This window comes from Drosophila virilis, chromosome 6 (assembly GCF_030788295.1).
Source record: "Drosophila virilis strain 15010-1051.87 chromosome 6, Dvir_AGI_RSII-ME, whole genome shotgun sequence".
Taxonomy (NCBI): Eukaryota; Metazoa; Arthropoda; class Insecta; order Diptera; family Drosophilidae; genus Drosophila; species Drosophila virilis.
Genome location: NC_091548.1, coordinates 1,505,786 through 1,523,698, shown reverse-complemented (window position 1 = coordinate 1,523,698; position 17,913 = coordinate 1,505,786). Strand labels below are relative to the sequence as shown.

The following is a 17,913-nucleotide window of genomic DNA, read 5'->3' as shown; positions in this document are numbered from 1 at the left end:
ACAGTTTGGGTGTACTAATGCAGTCGAAAAATACCATATAATAACAGTAACAAAGGCGCGAACATGTCGCCAGCGCCGAGACAAAGCGACGACCATTGTTCGTTTTTATCCCCATCTCCTTGCAGCTTGACTGTGTTTACCTACCCAATGTAAAATTCCGCAATCATTCGGCTGGAAATATGGACTTGGTTTTGAATTTGCAATTGTTATTGCTTACAGGATCCATTTTTACAGGGACTATTTATTTTGTATAGTATTGTATACAATATAAATGCATATGTGTATAATTTCGTACGAATAAACAACGAGTATATCAACTAAGTTTTTCTAAACACTTGGAAATATATTTGCCAAACACAAGTTTTCTTGTGTAAATTTCCTACTGGGTTGCCGCGACGTGCATCTCTTTCGCACAGAACACTGTACTGCTCGATGCCAAATACAAATACATACAATGTGATTTCTGCACATGTATACACGCGAACGCATACATACACAACACATACATACACAACACAAAAATTTGGGCGCCAAGCGCAAACGCAAACAAGAAACTCGGGAGGACCAACCCAAGTCGCTGCCTTCGCTAAGGAGTAAACAGCAAGCGCGGACCACGACAGCGCGCCTGGCACGCAACGGAACGGAGTTATCTCGCCAACGGCAGAAATAATACATACATACATATATTCATATACGCACGCATATATGTATACTTATGTATAAATACTTAAATATAGAATACATATGTGAGTCCAATAGTTTTTGCGGAAGCCAATTAAATTGATTTTTTTATTTAAATAAATAACAACAAAAGCTGTTAGCACAGAAAAATTGCTGGGTTTCGAAGCCTGATTTTCTACGTCGATTTATCTAAATTTTGTTTTGATATTGGATCGTCACATTCTTTCCGATTTCAATTGAGAAACTTATAATTTTAAATTCAAAGTGTTTCCATTTCTCTAGGATCAGACAAGCCAGTTTTTTAAGATTTGGGAGTGCCTTAAGTCGCGAGCATCCGACTAGGGGTTACCCCCAACCTGATCAAGAATATATGATATATTGGTCAGATCCAGCTGGTTCCGACATATACATAGACTGCGTGCAACAGAAAGAAGGACGTCTCCAAAGCTTCATGACGATAGCATAAAAACTGAGAAACTACTGTGCTTAATCAACTCGGCTGTTGATAGTGATCAAGAATATATATGTATACTCTTTGGTCGACTAAATTATAATACCCTCTGCAAGGCTATAAAAACGATTGTATAAAAGATTTTCACTTACCTTACGATCGGCTTCAAAACTATGTTTAATATTCCTTGTGAAAATTCATAGAGCAATAAACAGATATATTTATTACTCACTGACTAGTAGCTAAGCTTGCAAAGGTTCAGAACCTACTTGTATTCCTGAGAATCGATGAGGAGAGCATTAGGCAGAAGTTCATTTTCTTTAAATTTGCAGCACAGCGACAAATAAGCTTGATCTACGTTTGGTATTAGAAATCAAACATGCAAGCATACAAACACCCACACATACATACATACACACACACGCACAACCACGCATGAGCAAAAGTATATTACACAAAACAAATATGCTCTTTTCATACGCATTTATTTATAACAGATTTATTACCACATCCAGTTGTGACCTGTTTTTCAATTCAAATTCAATTTCAATCCTATATCTAACAACTTTTGTCGTTCCTTTAATTGTTAACAGCTGTTCTCAAGGTTATGGTCCATCGACATAGTCGCGACCTCCAACATTGATACGACCCTCAGCGGCGGTTACCGAGAAGCCAAGAATACGTGCATCCATTTTAGTCATCTTATTTTTCTTGATTTTCTTCTGCTTATTCTTTAATAATATATTTTTAAAAGCATAATCAATAACCTGATATGTATGGAAAATGGTTAAAAATAAACGAATTACCTTATTATCTCCATTATCATTACACGATGGTGTTATAGCTGGCGCCGGCTTACACATATCATCATTGTGCGCATTTTGCGCACGCTGCAGGCTTTTGTATTTACTACGTCGCTCCAAAAATTGCTTGGCAAAATCCGTCGACTCTTTACCCTCGCCTGGAAATATTTGAAATTTCGAAATTTGAGACGGGATCTAAGCGATAAAATATATCTTTAGGTAACATACCAAGGTATATGCGTACATAATCCTTCACTTCGTAGGGAGCTTCCAGGTCCTGCAGAAAGGCCACAAACGTTGGTACTGCATTGTGAATATTTTGACAAATTATTAAAATATATGATAATCTATTTAATTTGTCTGTGTCTCCTTACCATCCACCTTGGCCGACATGTTGTCCAGGCTCTTCATGCACCATGTGGTAAACTCATTCTCATACTCGTTGACTTTGCTGCTTGAGGCGTCGCTGCTGCTGCTCTGTGCCTGAGCCTTGGCGTTGGACTTTTTGTCCTCGCTACCCGAGACCTTAGTAGTCGCCTTAGTTAGGGCCACTTTATTGTTTTTCTCCTGCTGCTGTTGCTGTGAGCTCTGACCACTGGCAGCTCTGGCAGTTTTTGATAATACATTTTGCATAGTCGGCAATGTTTGGCTCTTACGCAAGTTGCGCGGCGACGGCAATATGCCGACTGACTTGGCCTGCGTGTGAGATTGCTGCTTGCTGGTCGCCGACAAGCCGGCGGCGAGCACAGAAGCGGCAGTTGTAGCGCCCAGGGGTACATATTTGGGAGGAGCCGGTGCGGGCGTTTGATCATCCCACAACCCGGGGTTGGGTGCAGTTTGGTTAGCGTTGCTAACAGGTCCGCTCCACGCCTTATTGGTATTGCCCCAGATGTTGGATAGGCCACCCGACACAGACAGATTGGTGGCAAGCGCAACTTGCTGATGCTGCTCATGCTCCCGCCGGCGCTGCTGCTCCAGCAGCTCATTAGCCAAGCGCTTAGCCTCCTCGGCCTGTATGTCGACCAAATTCATAACGGGCGCTGGAGCCGATGACGACTGCCATTTGAGGAGCGCATCATTTGCCTCGGCTGCTGCCGCTGCCGTAGCCCGCATTTGCTTATCCAGCTGCTCTTGTTGCCGCTGCTGATCGGCACGCCGTTCGCGCCGCTCGGCTTTCTGGATCTCGGCCAGTCCTGGAGCAGCGCTATTTGCGGTTGGCGCTTGTAAGGACCATGGGGCAATAGAAGTACCATGAGAACGATTTGCCTGCTGCTCTATCTTACCGCCGCTTGCCTTATTGCCTGTCCCAGCTGCAGTTAAAGCTGTCAAAAACAAGAACATGAAAACCAGTTGCTAATACTCGACCGATATATTGAAGTTCGCAACAAAAGAAATCTACCTTACCTTACAATTAATTACGACTTTTTTAATAAGGAATTATTATTATTCTTACCCGATGCACTAGTCGCGGCTTGCGCATTGCCAAGCAAAGCCTTGCGGCGTTGAGCTTGTATTTGCTGCTGGCGCTCCTTTTCCTCTTGTTGCTGCCGATTCTTTTCCTCTTCAGCTAGCATCGCGCGTCTTTTCTCCTCCTCTTGTTGCTGGCGCTTGCGCTCCTCCTTTATACGCCTCTTTTCCTCCGTCTGCTCCCTGCGGCGCTCCTCATCGCTAAGTTTCAGTTCCAACTGCTTTCCCTGCTGCTGTTGCTGTTGTTGCTTCTGACTTGGCGGCAGAGGTTGCACCTGCTGCTGCTGCTGAGGCTGAGGCTGTTTGTTGACGTCTTGCTTACCAATTGCTAGACCTATTTGTTGATCCTTGCGATGTGGGGCGATGTCCGCAGTTGAGGGCTGCTGGTCTTGAGTCGGCGCCTGCTGTTCGACTTGCATTAGATTAGATGCCCCTTCCCCCTCAGGCTTGCACTGGTTTTCATGGCCCTGCTTTAGTGCTGCATCGTAATCTAAATTGATCGCGCTGTTCGTGTTGCTGCTGTCTGGTCTTGAAAGATGTTTTTGCTGCTGTTGTTGCTGCAGCAACAACTGCTGGCTCTGCTCCTCCTCCAATGTAGCAACGTCCCACAAGGTGACTTTAGCGTTGGGGATGGCGGGCCACGGCTGGATTGGCTGCTGTTGTTGTGTCACGTTTTGAGGCCACATCGGCATTATAAGGTTTTGGGCAGCTAATAGTTGCGACTCGGTCATGAAGTCCACAGCCGAACTTGGCTTAATAAGAGCAGCTGGCTGTTGCTGCTGCTGCTGTTGATTGGTGGCAGCTGCCGACGTCCCGCGTAGCAACATTCGCAAGTTGTATTCGTTTAGTAAATCCAGATCGTTGCCATGCAGTTCACTTATTTTGTTTGTGTCCAGGTCAGACACAAATTGATGCTGCATTTGCTCTGGATGAACCGGCTGTGGGTTTTGTTGCCCCTGGGTTTGCTGATGCATTAATTGGGCATTTATTATAAAATCATTGGCATCCAAAAAGTTGCCATCCGGGCGCTGATCACCGCTGCCAGGAAACAGATGTTGCTGCTGTTGATCCTTCTTTGCTTGCTGTGCAATTGCATCATACAATTGACTTCCGGCTATCGGATTTAAAGCAGCCAGGGAGTTGCTTAAGCCACTGAAACTGCTCAAATACTCCGGCAAAACTAACATCTGCACCTTGCTACGCACAACGGCTTCGCGTTGGGCAGCATCCATGCGCTGAAAGCAATCGCTTTTGGAAAGCTCTGAAAGTATCTGATACTCTTGGTGTTGCAAATACTGATCTTGTAGCATTTGAAAGCGCATGGTGAGCATGTGGGATGTGTCCACACTATGTGCACTCATATGACCCTTTACAGCAGCACTCAGCGAATCCGCAGCCGCCGTTACATTCGCTTTTAATTGCTCGTCGATGCTAACGCCAGGATGTTGATGAAGATGATGCTGCTGTTCATTTAATGAAAGCGGTAAAGTAAGTGCCGAGGGCTTACGCGGGGTCAGAGTAATTTGTAGATTATCCAAATCGATGGGCGTAGGAAGGAGATGGTTGTGTGTAAACGGCATGTTGCCATGACAGAGCTTTATGAGCTCGCCTAGCGGTCTGAAGCGACTGTCGGAATATCGGCGCACAAAAAGATTCTCATTAAAGTAACCGGCCCGATACCATTCAGTCATCTCCATGGCACTAAACGGTCCCTGGACATTCGACTGTGGATCCCGGTAAAACCACAGGTCGTTCGGGTTAGCACTCATCACATGGGGCGGCAGCACAGATAAATGCTGCTGATGTTGCTGTAAATGATGCTGCTGCTGCTGCTGATGATGCTGATGATGATGATGATGATGATGATGCTGCTGCTGCTGCTGCATTGCCAATTGATCAGTGAAGGGCAGCGGCTTATGCGACAATTCACCACCGAGTATTCCACTCGCTGCCGCCTCCGGGAGTTGGCCAACGAGTTGGTTCTGCAACTGGCCTGGATCCACCACAGCGCTCGGCAGGCCGGGTATGCCGTATCTGCTGTTGCCATTACCGCCAGCAATACTTGTTGAGCTGGTCAAATCTCTGTTAATTGCATCCACTTGGGTATCAGAAGCATCGCCAACATCATCATCCATTATCAGTTTCTCAACTTCATCGGCCACCTCTTTGAAGCGTTTTGAAATGTCGCTATGGCCAGCTTTCTCAGCTTTGTGCGTGGGCGTTGATTCAGCTGTTTCTGACTTTACATCAATTTCTTGCGCTTTCAAATTATTGTTGCTGTTAGTGATAATTATAGTTTCGGTACTGTTTGTGTCGGTAAGAGTGCTGTTTGTAATGGTCTCTAAGCTTGTGGGCTTTGTTATTGACTTCGATTTGATATTCGCAGCATTTGGCTGTTCAGTTTGGACAGTTTTTATCGAGTTGGTATTTGGCAATGCAACTTTTTCTTTTATTGCTGAAAAGCTACTTAAACCGGTTGCATCCTCCTGCTTTTGTGGAGTTCGATTATTATTTTTTAGTTGCTCACAATCCGTTGCGACTTCCCCATGAAAAGCGCCACTTGAATCAAAAGTGCCGCCCACTTCGGATGGGTTCTCCATAGCCCATTCCGGCAAATTATCCTCGCCGTCAGCACCGCTGGCACCGCTGTTTCCAGGCCACGATTGATTCGATTTTGAGCTCATCTGCCGATTTGAGTTCCCACCAACTGATGACCCTTGCTGCGATTTAACGCTCGACCGCTCAGTGGCTATAGTTCCTATTAATGAAATCGACCTTTGTATATTGCCGGCTGTATTGACCCCGAAATTAGTGCCATCAATGCTCCCACCCTGTAAAGGCTCCTCGTCGCGCCAGCTGGTCGACCGCCCTAAAATGGCGACTCAGTTACAAACGCTTCGAAAGCAGACATAGTGCAATAAGCTTACCCCATCGATGGGTGCCGCCGCTGCGCCAACCTGCCGCTTCCGCGCCAACTGAACTACCTGTACTGGGGCCGTCTCCGGAGCCATCTTCGTTGCGGTTTCTGCGCCAGTTCTCCATATTGCGATTGTGGTTTGAAAAATCCTTTCGCGGGCTAGAACTCGGTGTACCGTTCCAGTCCAACCCGCCGCTGCCGCTGCCAGGAGGTGCACCAACAGCTGCAGAGTCTCCGGTGCCATTCCGCTCGCTCCAATTTCGGTCCGGCTGCAGGTTGAAGGCGGATCGATAAATTAACAAGGCCAATGGATACACGAAACTCGTTGGGAACAGGATCTCTTACCTTCATCGATATAGCCGAAAGACTGTCATCATATATGGCGCTTGGTCTTTGGTATATTGAATGATAAACCGATTTACCACGCATTCGGCCACGATCAACGGTTCCACCCCGGCCGGAACCGCGCGATGGTATGCCAAACCCACCCGGCGAGCGCTGCAACCAGGCTGGACGCGACTGTAAAAAGTGTGTGTGTAAAATGTATTCATTTATTCGTTAATGGAGCAATGCTACACTAACTGAACATATATACTCACGTTGCTGCCAAGCGGACTTTGGCTGTTTATCTCCTCCTCTGAGCTCGGGGTTAGAGCAAGAGGGTACTGGACTTTTTCAACAAACAGCTTTTTGAACGAGGGCAGAATCTGGGGCAGCATGCAATTCCGATCAAATAATGATAACATCTCCTCGCGCCCGTAACGGTACTCCGGAAACATATTACGAGAGGCAGCTGTATGGCCTTGACCGGCCAGCATATTGACTCCTCCGCCACCGCTGCCGCCACCAACGAGGCTGTGTATGGACAGAGCACTGTTTAACCCGCCAGCAGCAGCAGCAGGGCCAGACACATTATTACTGCCAACGGTTGAGGGCTCCGCAGACATATTGCGCAACCATTCTGGTCCGAATTTCATTGAGTCAGTCATTTTGGGTAACTCTTGAGTTTATTTCTTAATTGTCTTTCGCTGAAATTGTGCAATAAATAACAATTTTACCATCAGCATTAGCCAGCACACACACGCACGCTATCGGTTTGACAAGTTCGATTGCGATTTTGAATCTATGTATACTAAATCGAAATTCGAAAAAAAAATTTTAACTTCCTCTGCTATATATATATATATATATATATATATATATATATATATATATATATATGCAACACTGTCTGTATATGTGATTGTATGCGTAATGCAAAAATTCGAACAATAACAATAGCAGCGGAACAAGAACAAGGTAACATAACCTACAAAAAGCGGGCTGATAATGCACATAGTTTATATTAAAAACAGCATCTTTTTTAACTATTCAATATTGCAATACCTGCCTAAAATTAATATGTTTATAATTTTTCTCTTTTACCAGAATTATCTATTAACCAATACACGGTGTTATATTCAATAACTGGTGTTTCACTGGGTAAATGTGTGTACATATGTACATATGGATTTAACTATGAATACTGACCAAATATAGTACTTTATTGCGTTTTATGTCATTTTTTATATCTTTACATAGTACTAACAAGTTGGCAGCCCATTCCAAGACTACTAATAGTAGCACCGTGGCACTACATGCACAGATACAAATGTATATACACACCCTAGCACATTAAAAAGTACTTATCCCAAATGCCTACTTATCAGTTTAGCTTCTTAGCCTTAGGTCAAACAGTACGCAAATTAATTTTACAAACTCAAATACTATTAAAAACTAAAAATTCGGCTATTATTTGTTGTACTTTTCAGAATTTTAGGAGACTTAATAGGTGTGTTGGCACTCACATATAGTGTATGTACGCAAGTATGTCGTATGTAAGCCAGAGATGAGCGTTACCCAAATAAGCGTTACTTGAGAAGAGTATCACAAAGCAAAATATTATCGAAATTACAGGGTTACGTAATAAAAGTTCTTAAATTATCGATAGACGAAGCACGATGCCATCTACTTTATGTGCGTCAAATTAGCGGCAGTGAGTTAGCGTCGAATTTTTGTACTTGGTATCGGAAAAGGAATCGGTCACTTTTAAATGCATTTATTTATGTTTTTAAGCACGAAACCAAATGAATTTAAATGCAGAATTGCAAAAAATGAAATTGTTTACCATCTACATTGATTTATTTTTTAATTTTACTTTATAATATGGGTAAACCAAGGGGTTACAATATTAGGTTTTCACCATTCCATAAATATCTAAATTTAGGGATGATGGACCCGAAAACCGCATTTGCACAATTAAAGCCTATAGTTTCAGCTAGCCAACTGTGAAAATTTGATTAAAATCGTCGGTACCATTTTTAAGATATTTGGAAAAGAGTGCAACAACCCCCAAGTCAGCCCCATATAAAATGCCCGCAAAAAATCAACCTTGTTTTCGAGCCCTTATTTCTTAGCTCAGAGACAATGGCCCTCAATGCACGGTGTACCCTCTTGTAGATACATATTTTAAGAAGCTTTAGGCACTAATTTTAAGTAAATGGACGGAACAGATTTTGAGAAAATTATTTAATTGTAAACCAACCTCATATAGTTCATTCAAAAAGTCTATCGAACTGCTAGTTCCTACGTGAACTAAATCACTGCCTGGCATCAGTGTTGAACAATTTTGTACCACTAACATATATGTTGTTTGGTTAGTGTTTGTACAGAACTGAGCGGGAACCAATTCAATTGGAATTATATGTAATCATGAAAAAATGGACAGGACTCACAGTTAATTAAATTATTAAGTCAAAGCAAATTATATGAGAAATATTAAATGACAGCCATATTTTGAACTTTATTATTTAATTTTCAATAACCAACCTAAGGTTTACAATTAATTAATTTTCTCAAAATCTGTGAGTGCCCAAAGCTTCTTAAAATATGTATCTACAAGAGGGTATAGCGTGCATTGAGGGCCATTGCTTCTGAGTTAAGAAATAAGGGCTCGAAAACAAGGTTGATTTTTTGCGGTCATTTTATATGGGGCTGACATGGGGGCTGTTGCACTCTTTTCCAAATATCTTAAAAATGGTACCGACGATTAAGACAGTTGGGTATGTGAAACTGTAGGCTTTAATCGTGTATCTGCAGTTTTCGAGGCCATTATCCCTAAATTTATATATTTATGGAATGGTGGGAGCCTAATATATCACCTAATAAATTCAAAAACAAATGAATGTAGGCAGTAACTAATTTAATTTTTTACAATTCTGCATTTAAAAATATTGGGTTTCGTGCTTAAAAACATAAATAAATGCATTTAAAAGTGGCCGATACTTTTCCGATACCAAGTACCAAAAATCGACGCTAACTCACCGCCGCTAATTTGACGCACATTTTATTGTACACCTCATCGCATGGTTGTCAATCGATTTCGAAAATATGATTGGTATTTTGTATGGCTTAATATTGTTGGCCGCGGGCGGGGCTTTTACGGAACAATGAAACATAAACACAAGAAACAATTTATTAAGGCACGGCAAAGCCAAGTCCAACACAACATATATAAATTATGCGATTCTTTAAAAAATAAAAGTACAGGAATGTCGGAAGCGTGATTTCAATGTCCATGTTCATAGGTTTTGATTCAAATCTTTTCCAATTTAAATTTAACAAGAAGAATAAAATTTCGATTTAGATAGCTAAATCTTAGGGTAGGGATAAAAATGAATGGTTAACATATCTATGAGGCTTTAGTTAAAATTTCAATGTAGTTTAATATGATGTGATGGTATCGATATATCACATCTGTTATATCGCAGCGATGAATCGATTAGCATTTGCACATCTCCAAATCAAAAAATGGCGAATTGTGTTGAAAATTATTAAAAAATAATTTGATTGGTACGATTCCTATAAATATAAAAGCGCAACAGGTGTGTTTGATAAAAACGCAAGTTTAATGATTTAAATAAAATTTCAAATAAGGTAAACATATTCGACATATTGTGTGGACGCGTGTACACGAGTGTATTCGTGTGTGTGTGTGTGTGCGTTGTGGTCCGTGGACACTAGAACTTTTTATTAATATTTTCGATCAGTGTGTCTTAATTCAAACAGACAACAAAGGGCCAAAAATTAACGAATATGTCAATATATTTTCAATAAATGAGAACCTTTTATAAATAGATAAACGCCATATGCAAACATTTAACTAAAATCTGTATGTTTTCACAAATCTTACGTAGATACATATGTATGTAAAAATATACATACACATGCACGCATAGTATGTGTATGAATGTATATAATACAAAAATATATATGTACATAAATACCCATACATAATTATGTATTTAGCGTTAGGGCATAATTAAATCAAATTCTAAATGTTATTTACACATATGTATTATTAAATAAAAATGGATTTACGATTATGTATGAATGTGTGTGTATTTAATAAAACAATGTTTCAGTTTATACAAAAGGGCTCACATTTAAATGTACATACACACATAAAGACTCCTTAATAAAAATAAATAATTCATTTTGATTATTCACAGCACATGTAAGTTAGAACTGTGCGCGTGCGTTATTGGGCGAGACATCTAAGTTCTATTTGCCACTCCCTGGATCAGGCAGACTTGGTTATCTGGCATCTGGCATAAATGAACCAAAACCAAATCCAGCAACTGACCTCACACCTATCGCAGGCTCTTGATCAAAACTATGATGTAAGTTTTTAATATATATGAGGACATTATATCAAGTGTTATATATACATGGTGGAACTGTAGCGATTTGATACTACGAAATTTATTTAATTATCATTGAAGGTCGTTAATATGGAGGCGGTTCTCTCTGTTATTTGTGCACTGGAAGGTACAACGATCACAAAAGAGCAATTGGAGGCCACCAGATTGGCAAAATACATAAACCAACTTCGACGAAGAACTAAAAATGATCAGTTAGCTCGGCGGGCAAAATCACTTTTAAAGAAATGGCGAGAAATGGTTGGAATTCATCAGCAGACTACAATCGAGCCTCAGCCGCAGCCATTGGCTCATTTGTCATTTAAGCCGATTGTTGGTACACATTTTCCAGAAACAGAATCGAACACAGTTGAAGTTATGGTAAATTCAACTCAGTACACTTCGCAATCCTCGCCGCCGTCTTCACAGCGAGTTAACACTGATTTACACCCAAACGTCGATTCCTCTGAGCCACATCATATTAACTTCTCAAGTTTGATAAATAATAATATTAATACTGACAATCGTGACGACTCTTTAGCAATAATAAGCAAGTCGATAAAACATCCGAGAACTATTGAATCTAAATCCCAAAAATCAGCAACATTTATAAATGAGCACTCCTCCAATTCTGTATCAAGTGTGATGGTGGCCAATGAAAAATTAAATGAGACTTCTATTGTGATTGACATTGTCTCTGATTCCGATGAAAATGATTCGCAAAGTCAACCAGTCAACAATCACCAAAAACTCGCAACAGTTTCGTCTTCGTTAGCCCTGCCCGCAGTCTATCCCAGGCCTAAAAAAATAAAAAAGGATAAAAAGCGTAAGGAAAAGGATGGTCGGGATAAGCCGTCGCAATTTTATTTCAATGATGGAGTTCCACAACAGCTCACAAATGCGAATAGATCTAATTTGAATCGGATTCCGGTAAAAGAAGGGAGAATGTCAAAAACAAATCCAACGGATCCAGGTAAATATAATGCTTCAATAATCCTTCCAGTAAATAACGTGATATATTCTTTTGAATTTGTAGAAATTTTATCATTGTCGAATAGCTCGATGAGCTCAATCTTATCTGGAGATGCATTTTCTGGGAGCTCCCAAAATCGACCTCGCACCACTGCAGCAGAATTGACATTTGCAGGCAGGTTTAATTCTGTCAGTCGACCGGACACCTCAAATTATGTTAACGCTGTGCAAGCAAATGGTCAGAAAAAGATTTGCCAAGTTAACGATCCACCAAGCCTAGACCTGACGATACCACAAATGTATGATGATTTTATTAATAACGACTCAAGTACCTCTTGCAGTCGATTATCGCCGTATGAGGAGCTAGAGGCAAAGCCGGGTCAAAATAATTCAAAGGCATCTACCGAAGCAAGTAAGCAACAATTTTTAACATCTTTCAAGTCAAATGATAGTAACAAGTTGGAATGCCATGAAAACATTCTCTCTCAAGCCCCTAAAAAGCGCGGCCGGAAGAAGGGCTCCAAAGGTGTCGATTCACTTATTGCCAAGGAGTCAAGTCTTTCCCAGCAAATTTTGTTTGGTTCTGGTGTTAAAAAAGTAAAAACCACAAAAGAACTCTTCAATGATATGCAAAGTAGAAAGCTAAGTATTTCATTCAATCGCGGCGATTCATTACCAGCAGTTGCGAATAAGATTACAAATACAACCACACTTCGGAATCTGGAATCCCGATCTTTAATAGCCAGACCAACATCATCTTGTTCAGGTTTGTTATTTGTCAATGTTACATATATTATAAATATGTTTAAACCCACTCATACTTTAGAAACATCAATCCACTCACCCCATACATTGGAAGCCTACTCAACAAATGTTTCTCAAGCAGGAACAGAGAAACTTTCAAATATACTAGAAGGTAAGAGTTAATGTTTTAAATTAAAAGATTCCTTGAAATTCCTGTAAAGCCTTACCTCTTTCTGATTTACGAAAAAATACCAAATCATATATTTATTGTAGTCTATGTTTGGAGAATGTTGTATGGAATGGGTTTTGAATGGAGTATTCTGTAGAACTGCACAACAGTTCCATGAAGTCTTCCGAGAATAAACTGTTGTTTTGGGCTTAGATTTAAAGAACTCTGTGTCACCTAAGGGCGTTGAAAATGCGAACTTCGATAAATAACACACTCTTAGCTCTTATTTCCTTCTGTTTTCTAGGTATACTAGGTATGCTAACCCTGGCCCGCACTCATTCAGTGCTTTGTAAAGTAATCATCGATCCAAAAATCGAAAAGACCCACAACATTTACACAAAATTTACCTTTAATACATTTTTAACGAAAAAAATGATTAATATTGACTATTTTGCAGAGCCTGGAAACACAGATAGTGATACGATTACATCGGAGCCTTCACGGGACAGCATGAAATCACGAAACATTAAGAGAATGAATTCTTTGGATAGCAACAGTAATTCCCTTCAGACTACATCGGTTTTAACATCGTCAAAAGATTATAACGATGTGACAACGCAGCTAATGCATATGGTTCACAATTTAAATAGCCCGCTAAGTGTTAACGAGACTGAAAAGCTATATCAGGCTCAAATTGTGCCATGCACTTGTATTGTTGTTGAAGATATACCAAAAGAGTCGTCCGCACATGATAACATTGATCACTCAGATATGGAAGCAGATTCGATAAACAAGGCTACATGTGATATTGAGACTGTCCGAGACAAAAAGCACAGTGAGCAACCATCGTTGAAAACTGATAATTGCGATGTTGAAGAAGCTCCGCTTTTGATTTCTCAAAAACCAATTAAGTCCATTTTTGATTTAGACTTTGATGACGAAGACGATCCATTGCAATCAATTATAAAAAATATTTCGTTACCAGAGTCAAATTTAAAACAGGACCCGGATGATTATATTAAATCGAGTTTCACTGTTAGGTCGCTTACTGAAGAAAATAAAGACTTAAAAGTTGTCAGTGACAGTTATCTAGATCAAGAAGCTAGCAATATAGTGTTAGAACCAATTTCTGTTTACACTGTATATGAAGACCCTGACTGCGTTGCAAAACAAAGGTTTGATGTGCAAACGAATGATGTTACCAATTTTCATATAAATGCATTACACAACTATTACATACCAAACATTAACGGCAATTGGAATAGCATTGATTCCTCTATTGTTTTAACGACAACAGTAATGAAATTTCTACAGTCATTGGAATCATACACAGTAACCGATGGCGCCGACGTTGTTCCAAAATATGGCTCGCTCACATATGAACGTATACGTAAGGATCTAAGCTATCTTAAATTTGATAGAAATTGGAAATCGAAAAGTTTTAAATCGTTTATACCACCGTTTTTGGGTGTTGCCAAATGTTTACCAACTTGTCGACTGGCAGCAAAACGGCTGAAGGATAAAACGAAAGCATTGTCCACAACTAAAAGTGTCGAGACGATAATCAAACTTGAGGAACCTGAAATAATTATTAATTATTTTGAAAAAAATAAAGGAAGCCCCAGTCCGCTAAGAGTTGAAGTCGATGCAAATGGCAATAGCGGTGAAAACCAAGCGCAAACACAATCTTCTGAAGATGACCCTTTAATGAATAATAATGCCACTCTTAGTTTTAATTTGCTTAAGTTGGTAAATAATAATGAAGGTCGCAAAAGTATCGTAGATGATCAAGTAAATAGTAAGCCAACAATCGATGGGTTGGATAATCGAAAAGGCATTCGCTGCAGTAGCGACAGCAGCTGTAGTAATTCCAGCTTACAATTAACACAAGATTCAATAAATGAAAAACTAAGAAATCAAAGGAATCTATCGCTTACCTCAGAGCAATCGCAATCGGAACGTAATGTCGAAAGAAATAGGAAAAAGCGCAGAAAAGCAAGGCATGCTGAAAGCAACGATGGCATAGACTTTGGTAATAATATAGAGATTGCTAATACATCAATAGACGAAAAACCACTTATTAAACGCATTAAAATTGCCATTAACGGAAATGTCGCCACTCAAAGACAGATATCAGGCATAAGTAGCAGCAACAATAGCAGCGATGACGAGCATGACGACGAGGTAGGCGGTGAAGCACGAAGCGAAGTGAGCGACCCAGAAGTTGGATACAATACTTCTGGTTACTCTCAGATAGGTCTAGCTGCAAGCGATGATGAACAAGAGTCAAACAGAAGCCATTCAACTACAATCGATAGCATAGCGGCGGACGACGATGGGCATTTGGAAAACGAATATGAAAATAGCAATGATGAAGAATATGCAATCGTGCAAAGGCCTATGGTTGGTGTGGCTAACAATCACATTGTGTTGACAATAAAAAAAACACCCAGTAAAATGAATTCTCCAGTTAATTCAATATCAGCAATCTCTCCGAATGTTGGTCAGGCAAGCGCTTCTGTTGCCGGTACCCTTGAAGCTCACACTTCTAAGAATGCCCACTTTGCAACAACCAATACCGATAGCAAAATTGAATATCCCGAAACGGAAATAATCGGCGAATATCAGCGAAAATTCTCTCTGGCACCGATGGTATTCTGTACCGATGAATTGCATAGATTAGACCCGGACAGACCGTTCCTGACGTCAAATACCTGCCAAAATAATTTGAAAACAAGTTACCAATATTGTCGTCGTCGTCGTCGTCTTCGATATCGGCGCCCTCGGGATTTAATATGCCCGAAGGAAACCATAGATATAGAACTAAAACATTTATTTAACAATGTTACCCGAAGTACCCAAATGTTGTTAAAACCACATCGAAAATTATTTTTCGCAAATGAATTATGTAGGCAGGACGGCGCGGGGCGAAAAGAACGAATTGTTAATTATAGCAGCAGCAGCAGCAGTAGTAGTGGCAGTTGCACATCAAATGATGAAGATGACAGCGATCCAGAAGAGAAAAGCAAGCGAGAGCGAAAGCGATACTCAGCGTTGTCTGAGGACACTGAAAAATGTCAAATTGCCGTTTCAAAAACACAAAAATTAAAGAATGAGACTGACCCGAATATTGCAGCTAAAAATATTAATGACCAAGAGGACCTGTACTTATATTCAGATAGTGATGAATCATTAAATACTGGTGAATTTGGGAATCAACATAATGAACTGAATGATCCAAAGCTAAACAAGCAGGATGAATTACCATTACATAACAATGGTATGTTGCCCTCGTTCAATTTCATTTATAATGATCAGCAGTTAAAAGCTTCGGCTAATGAGGTAAACGAGAAGGCCTTCGAAAAGCCATCGTTAAAACTACTTCAAATTCAGAATTGTGATGATGTCAATGTATGCTATAATAACATTAACATAAGTGTAATTAAATCACATAGTCTAGGTTCTGTTAAGCCCATCAATGATGATGACAATGGAAAACAATGTGTCATTAATAATTTAACTTCGGAATCGTTGGAAAAAGCTAAAAATTGTAATCCAATTTATACGGATGTCTCGTCTGAGTTAATGCTATCGCAACCGGCTATTGAGTATAGAACTGGCATTCGAGCTGTTGTCGACGACGCTCCCAGTAAATACGGCGTGAATACAACTCAAATCCAACAGTTCAAGGAATGGCACGAAGTTCTTCAGCTTCAATCCTATAATAATGAACCATTGATCGTTTTGCCATACGTTGTGCTTGAATGAATAATTTGAATATGACAATACGTGGGGATGTGCGTGTAATCATGTATAACCGAATAATTGAACCATTTATTATTTGGTAAGTCTGTAGCATCTGTAGCGTTTGGATCATAAAAGTAAACTGTGTGATAGGAGGTTTTCATACCAATATAATTAAAGAGCACCATAGATATGCTTGAGATGATTCGAAAGTAAAATAATTATAGGTATTTTCTGCTGGCCCTACCATTTAATATAAATATGTGAATCAACTTTGAAATCAATTAATTTAAGGCGAGTCACTATCATTCTGTACTTTTTTTGTTGACTCTATTAATAATAACCAATAATTTTGTTTATTGTCTTTAAACAAAAATTAATATATTTAAAACAAGAGTTTGCTACAGTTTTGCATAATTTAGTAAACATAAAATATATTTTGTTACATTCTAATGTTGATAATTTTTCGCATCTTAATATTTTTTTTTAATTTACATATGCCTATTATGTATATGTGATAGAAATGAAATGTACATGAAATGTAAATAAATTAGTTTTACGCTGATGTTTTTCTGGTTAAGTCAATACAATCGTTTCAGATTGTTTGGAAAAACAGTTTCCCTTACAATTTATCATGCATTCATCGTGGTATAGAATATTTGTTGTTAATGTAATTTATAATTTTTTTTATATATATGTACATAAACAACAAATTTGCTCTTTCACATCAGCATCTCTCTCTAGCGGCATCTATGAGTCAGTGCAAGTTAAGAAAATGTGGAAAAGAGAAAAACCCAAAGAGGTTAATTAACCAAGTTTTTCTTCTTTATTTTATACCCTGAACCCATTAAAAATGGGTATAAGGGTATATTGTATTTGTGCAAAATGCAAATGTTTGTAACATACAAAAGGAAGCATCTCCGACCCCATAAAGTATATATATTCTTGATCAGCACCAATAGCCGAGTCGATCTAGCCATGTCCGTCTGTCCGTATGTATGAATGCAAGGATCTCAGAACCTATAAGAGCTAAAGACTTGATTTTAGATGTATGTGGTCCTAGTGCCTGCGCAGATCGAGTTTGTTTTCGATAATCGATAACTTACTCCGTTTCCAAACAATCGATAAAAGTCGATATCGATATCCTGTTTTTGGGCAATTTTGAGAAATAATAAGAGGTAGAGTCACCAAACTTGACATATAGCTTCTAAAAAGAATATATGCAT

The 17,913-nt window shown here is 39.7% G+C and overlaps 2 protein-coding genes across 4 annotated transcripts; one reads left to right on the top strand and one right to left on the bottom strand.

Moving 5' to 3' along the window:
- Positions 1–1,598: 1,598 nt before the first annotated feature.
- Gyf (GIGYF family protein Gyf) lies at positions 1,599–8,248 on the bottom strand. Of its 2 annotated transcripts, none has more exons than XM_002059711.4 (9): positions 8,167–8,248; positions 6,919–7,347; positions 6,665–6,838; positions 6,330–6,588; positions 3,389–6,271; positions 2,310–3,257; positions 2,164–2,238; positions 1,939–2,093; positions 1,599–1,863 (listed from the first exon to the last, which is right to left on the bottom strand). In XM_002059711.4, exons 2-9 carry the CDS (start codon positions 7,306–7,308, stop codon positions 1,738–1,740), a joined length of 5,010 nt encoding a protein of 1,669 aa, XP_002059747.2. In that variant the 5' UTR covers positions 7,309–7,347; positions 8,167–8,248; the 3' UTR covers positions 1,599–1,737. The 2 variants fall into 2 exon arrangements, with proteins under 2 accessions (XP_002059747.2, XP_015024049.1); XM_015168563.3 differs by lacking the exon at positions 8,167–8,248 and adding an exon at positions 7,745–7,894.
- A 1,887-nt stretch (positions 8,249–10,135) lies between these two features.
- MED26 (mediator complex subunit 26) lies at positions 10,136–17,252 on the top strand. Of its 2 annotated transcripts, XM_015168599.3 has the most exons (8): positions 10,136–10,294; positions 10,870–11,040; positions 11,143–12,031; positions 12,095–12,442; positions 12,521–12,796; positions 12,857–12,946; positions 13,248–13,256; positions 13,401–17,252. In XM_015168599.3, the coding sequence occupies exons 2-8, from the start codon at positions 10,975–10,977 to the stop codon at positions 16,709–16,711; spliced, it is 4,989 nt and encodes a 1,662-aa protein (XP_015024085.1). In that variant the 5' UTR covers positions 10,136–10,294; positions 10,870–10,974; the 3' UTR covers positions 16,712–17,252. The 2 variants fall into 2 exon arrangements, with proteins under 2 accessions (XP_015024085.1, XP_015024086.1); XM_015168600.3 differs by lacking the exon at positions 13,248–13,256.
- The last annotated feature ends 661 nt before the right edge of the window (positions 17,253–17,913 follow it).

Bases quoted from the DNA above. Each gene is read 5' to 3' on its own strand.
- MED26 (XM_015168599.3), top strand. From the start codon at position 10,975: ATGAACCAAAACCAAATCCAGCAACTGACCTCACACCTATCGCAGGCT. The intron at 11,041-11,142 runs GTAAGTTTTTAA...TTATCATTGAAG, and splicing joins CTCTTGATCAAAACTATGAT to GTCGTTAATATGGAGGCGGT. The intron at 12,032-12,094 runs GTAAATATAATG...TTGAATTTGTAG, and splicing joins AACAAATCCAACGGATCCAG to AAATTTTATCATTGTCGAAT.
- Gyf (XM_002059711.4), bottom strand. From the start codon at position 7,308: ATGACTGACTCAATGAAATTCGGACCAGAATGGTTGCGCAATATGTCT. The intron at 2,239-2,309 runs GTAAGGAGACAC...TTCACAATGCAG, and splicing joins CATGTCGGCCAAGGTGGATG to TACCAACGTTTGTGGCCTTT. The intron at 1,864-1,938 runs GTAATTCGTTTA...ATATTATTAAAG, and splicing joins ATGATAATGGAGATAATAAG to AATAAGCAGAAGAAAATCAA.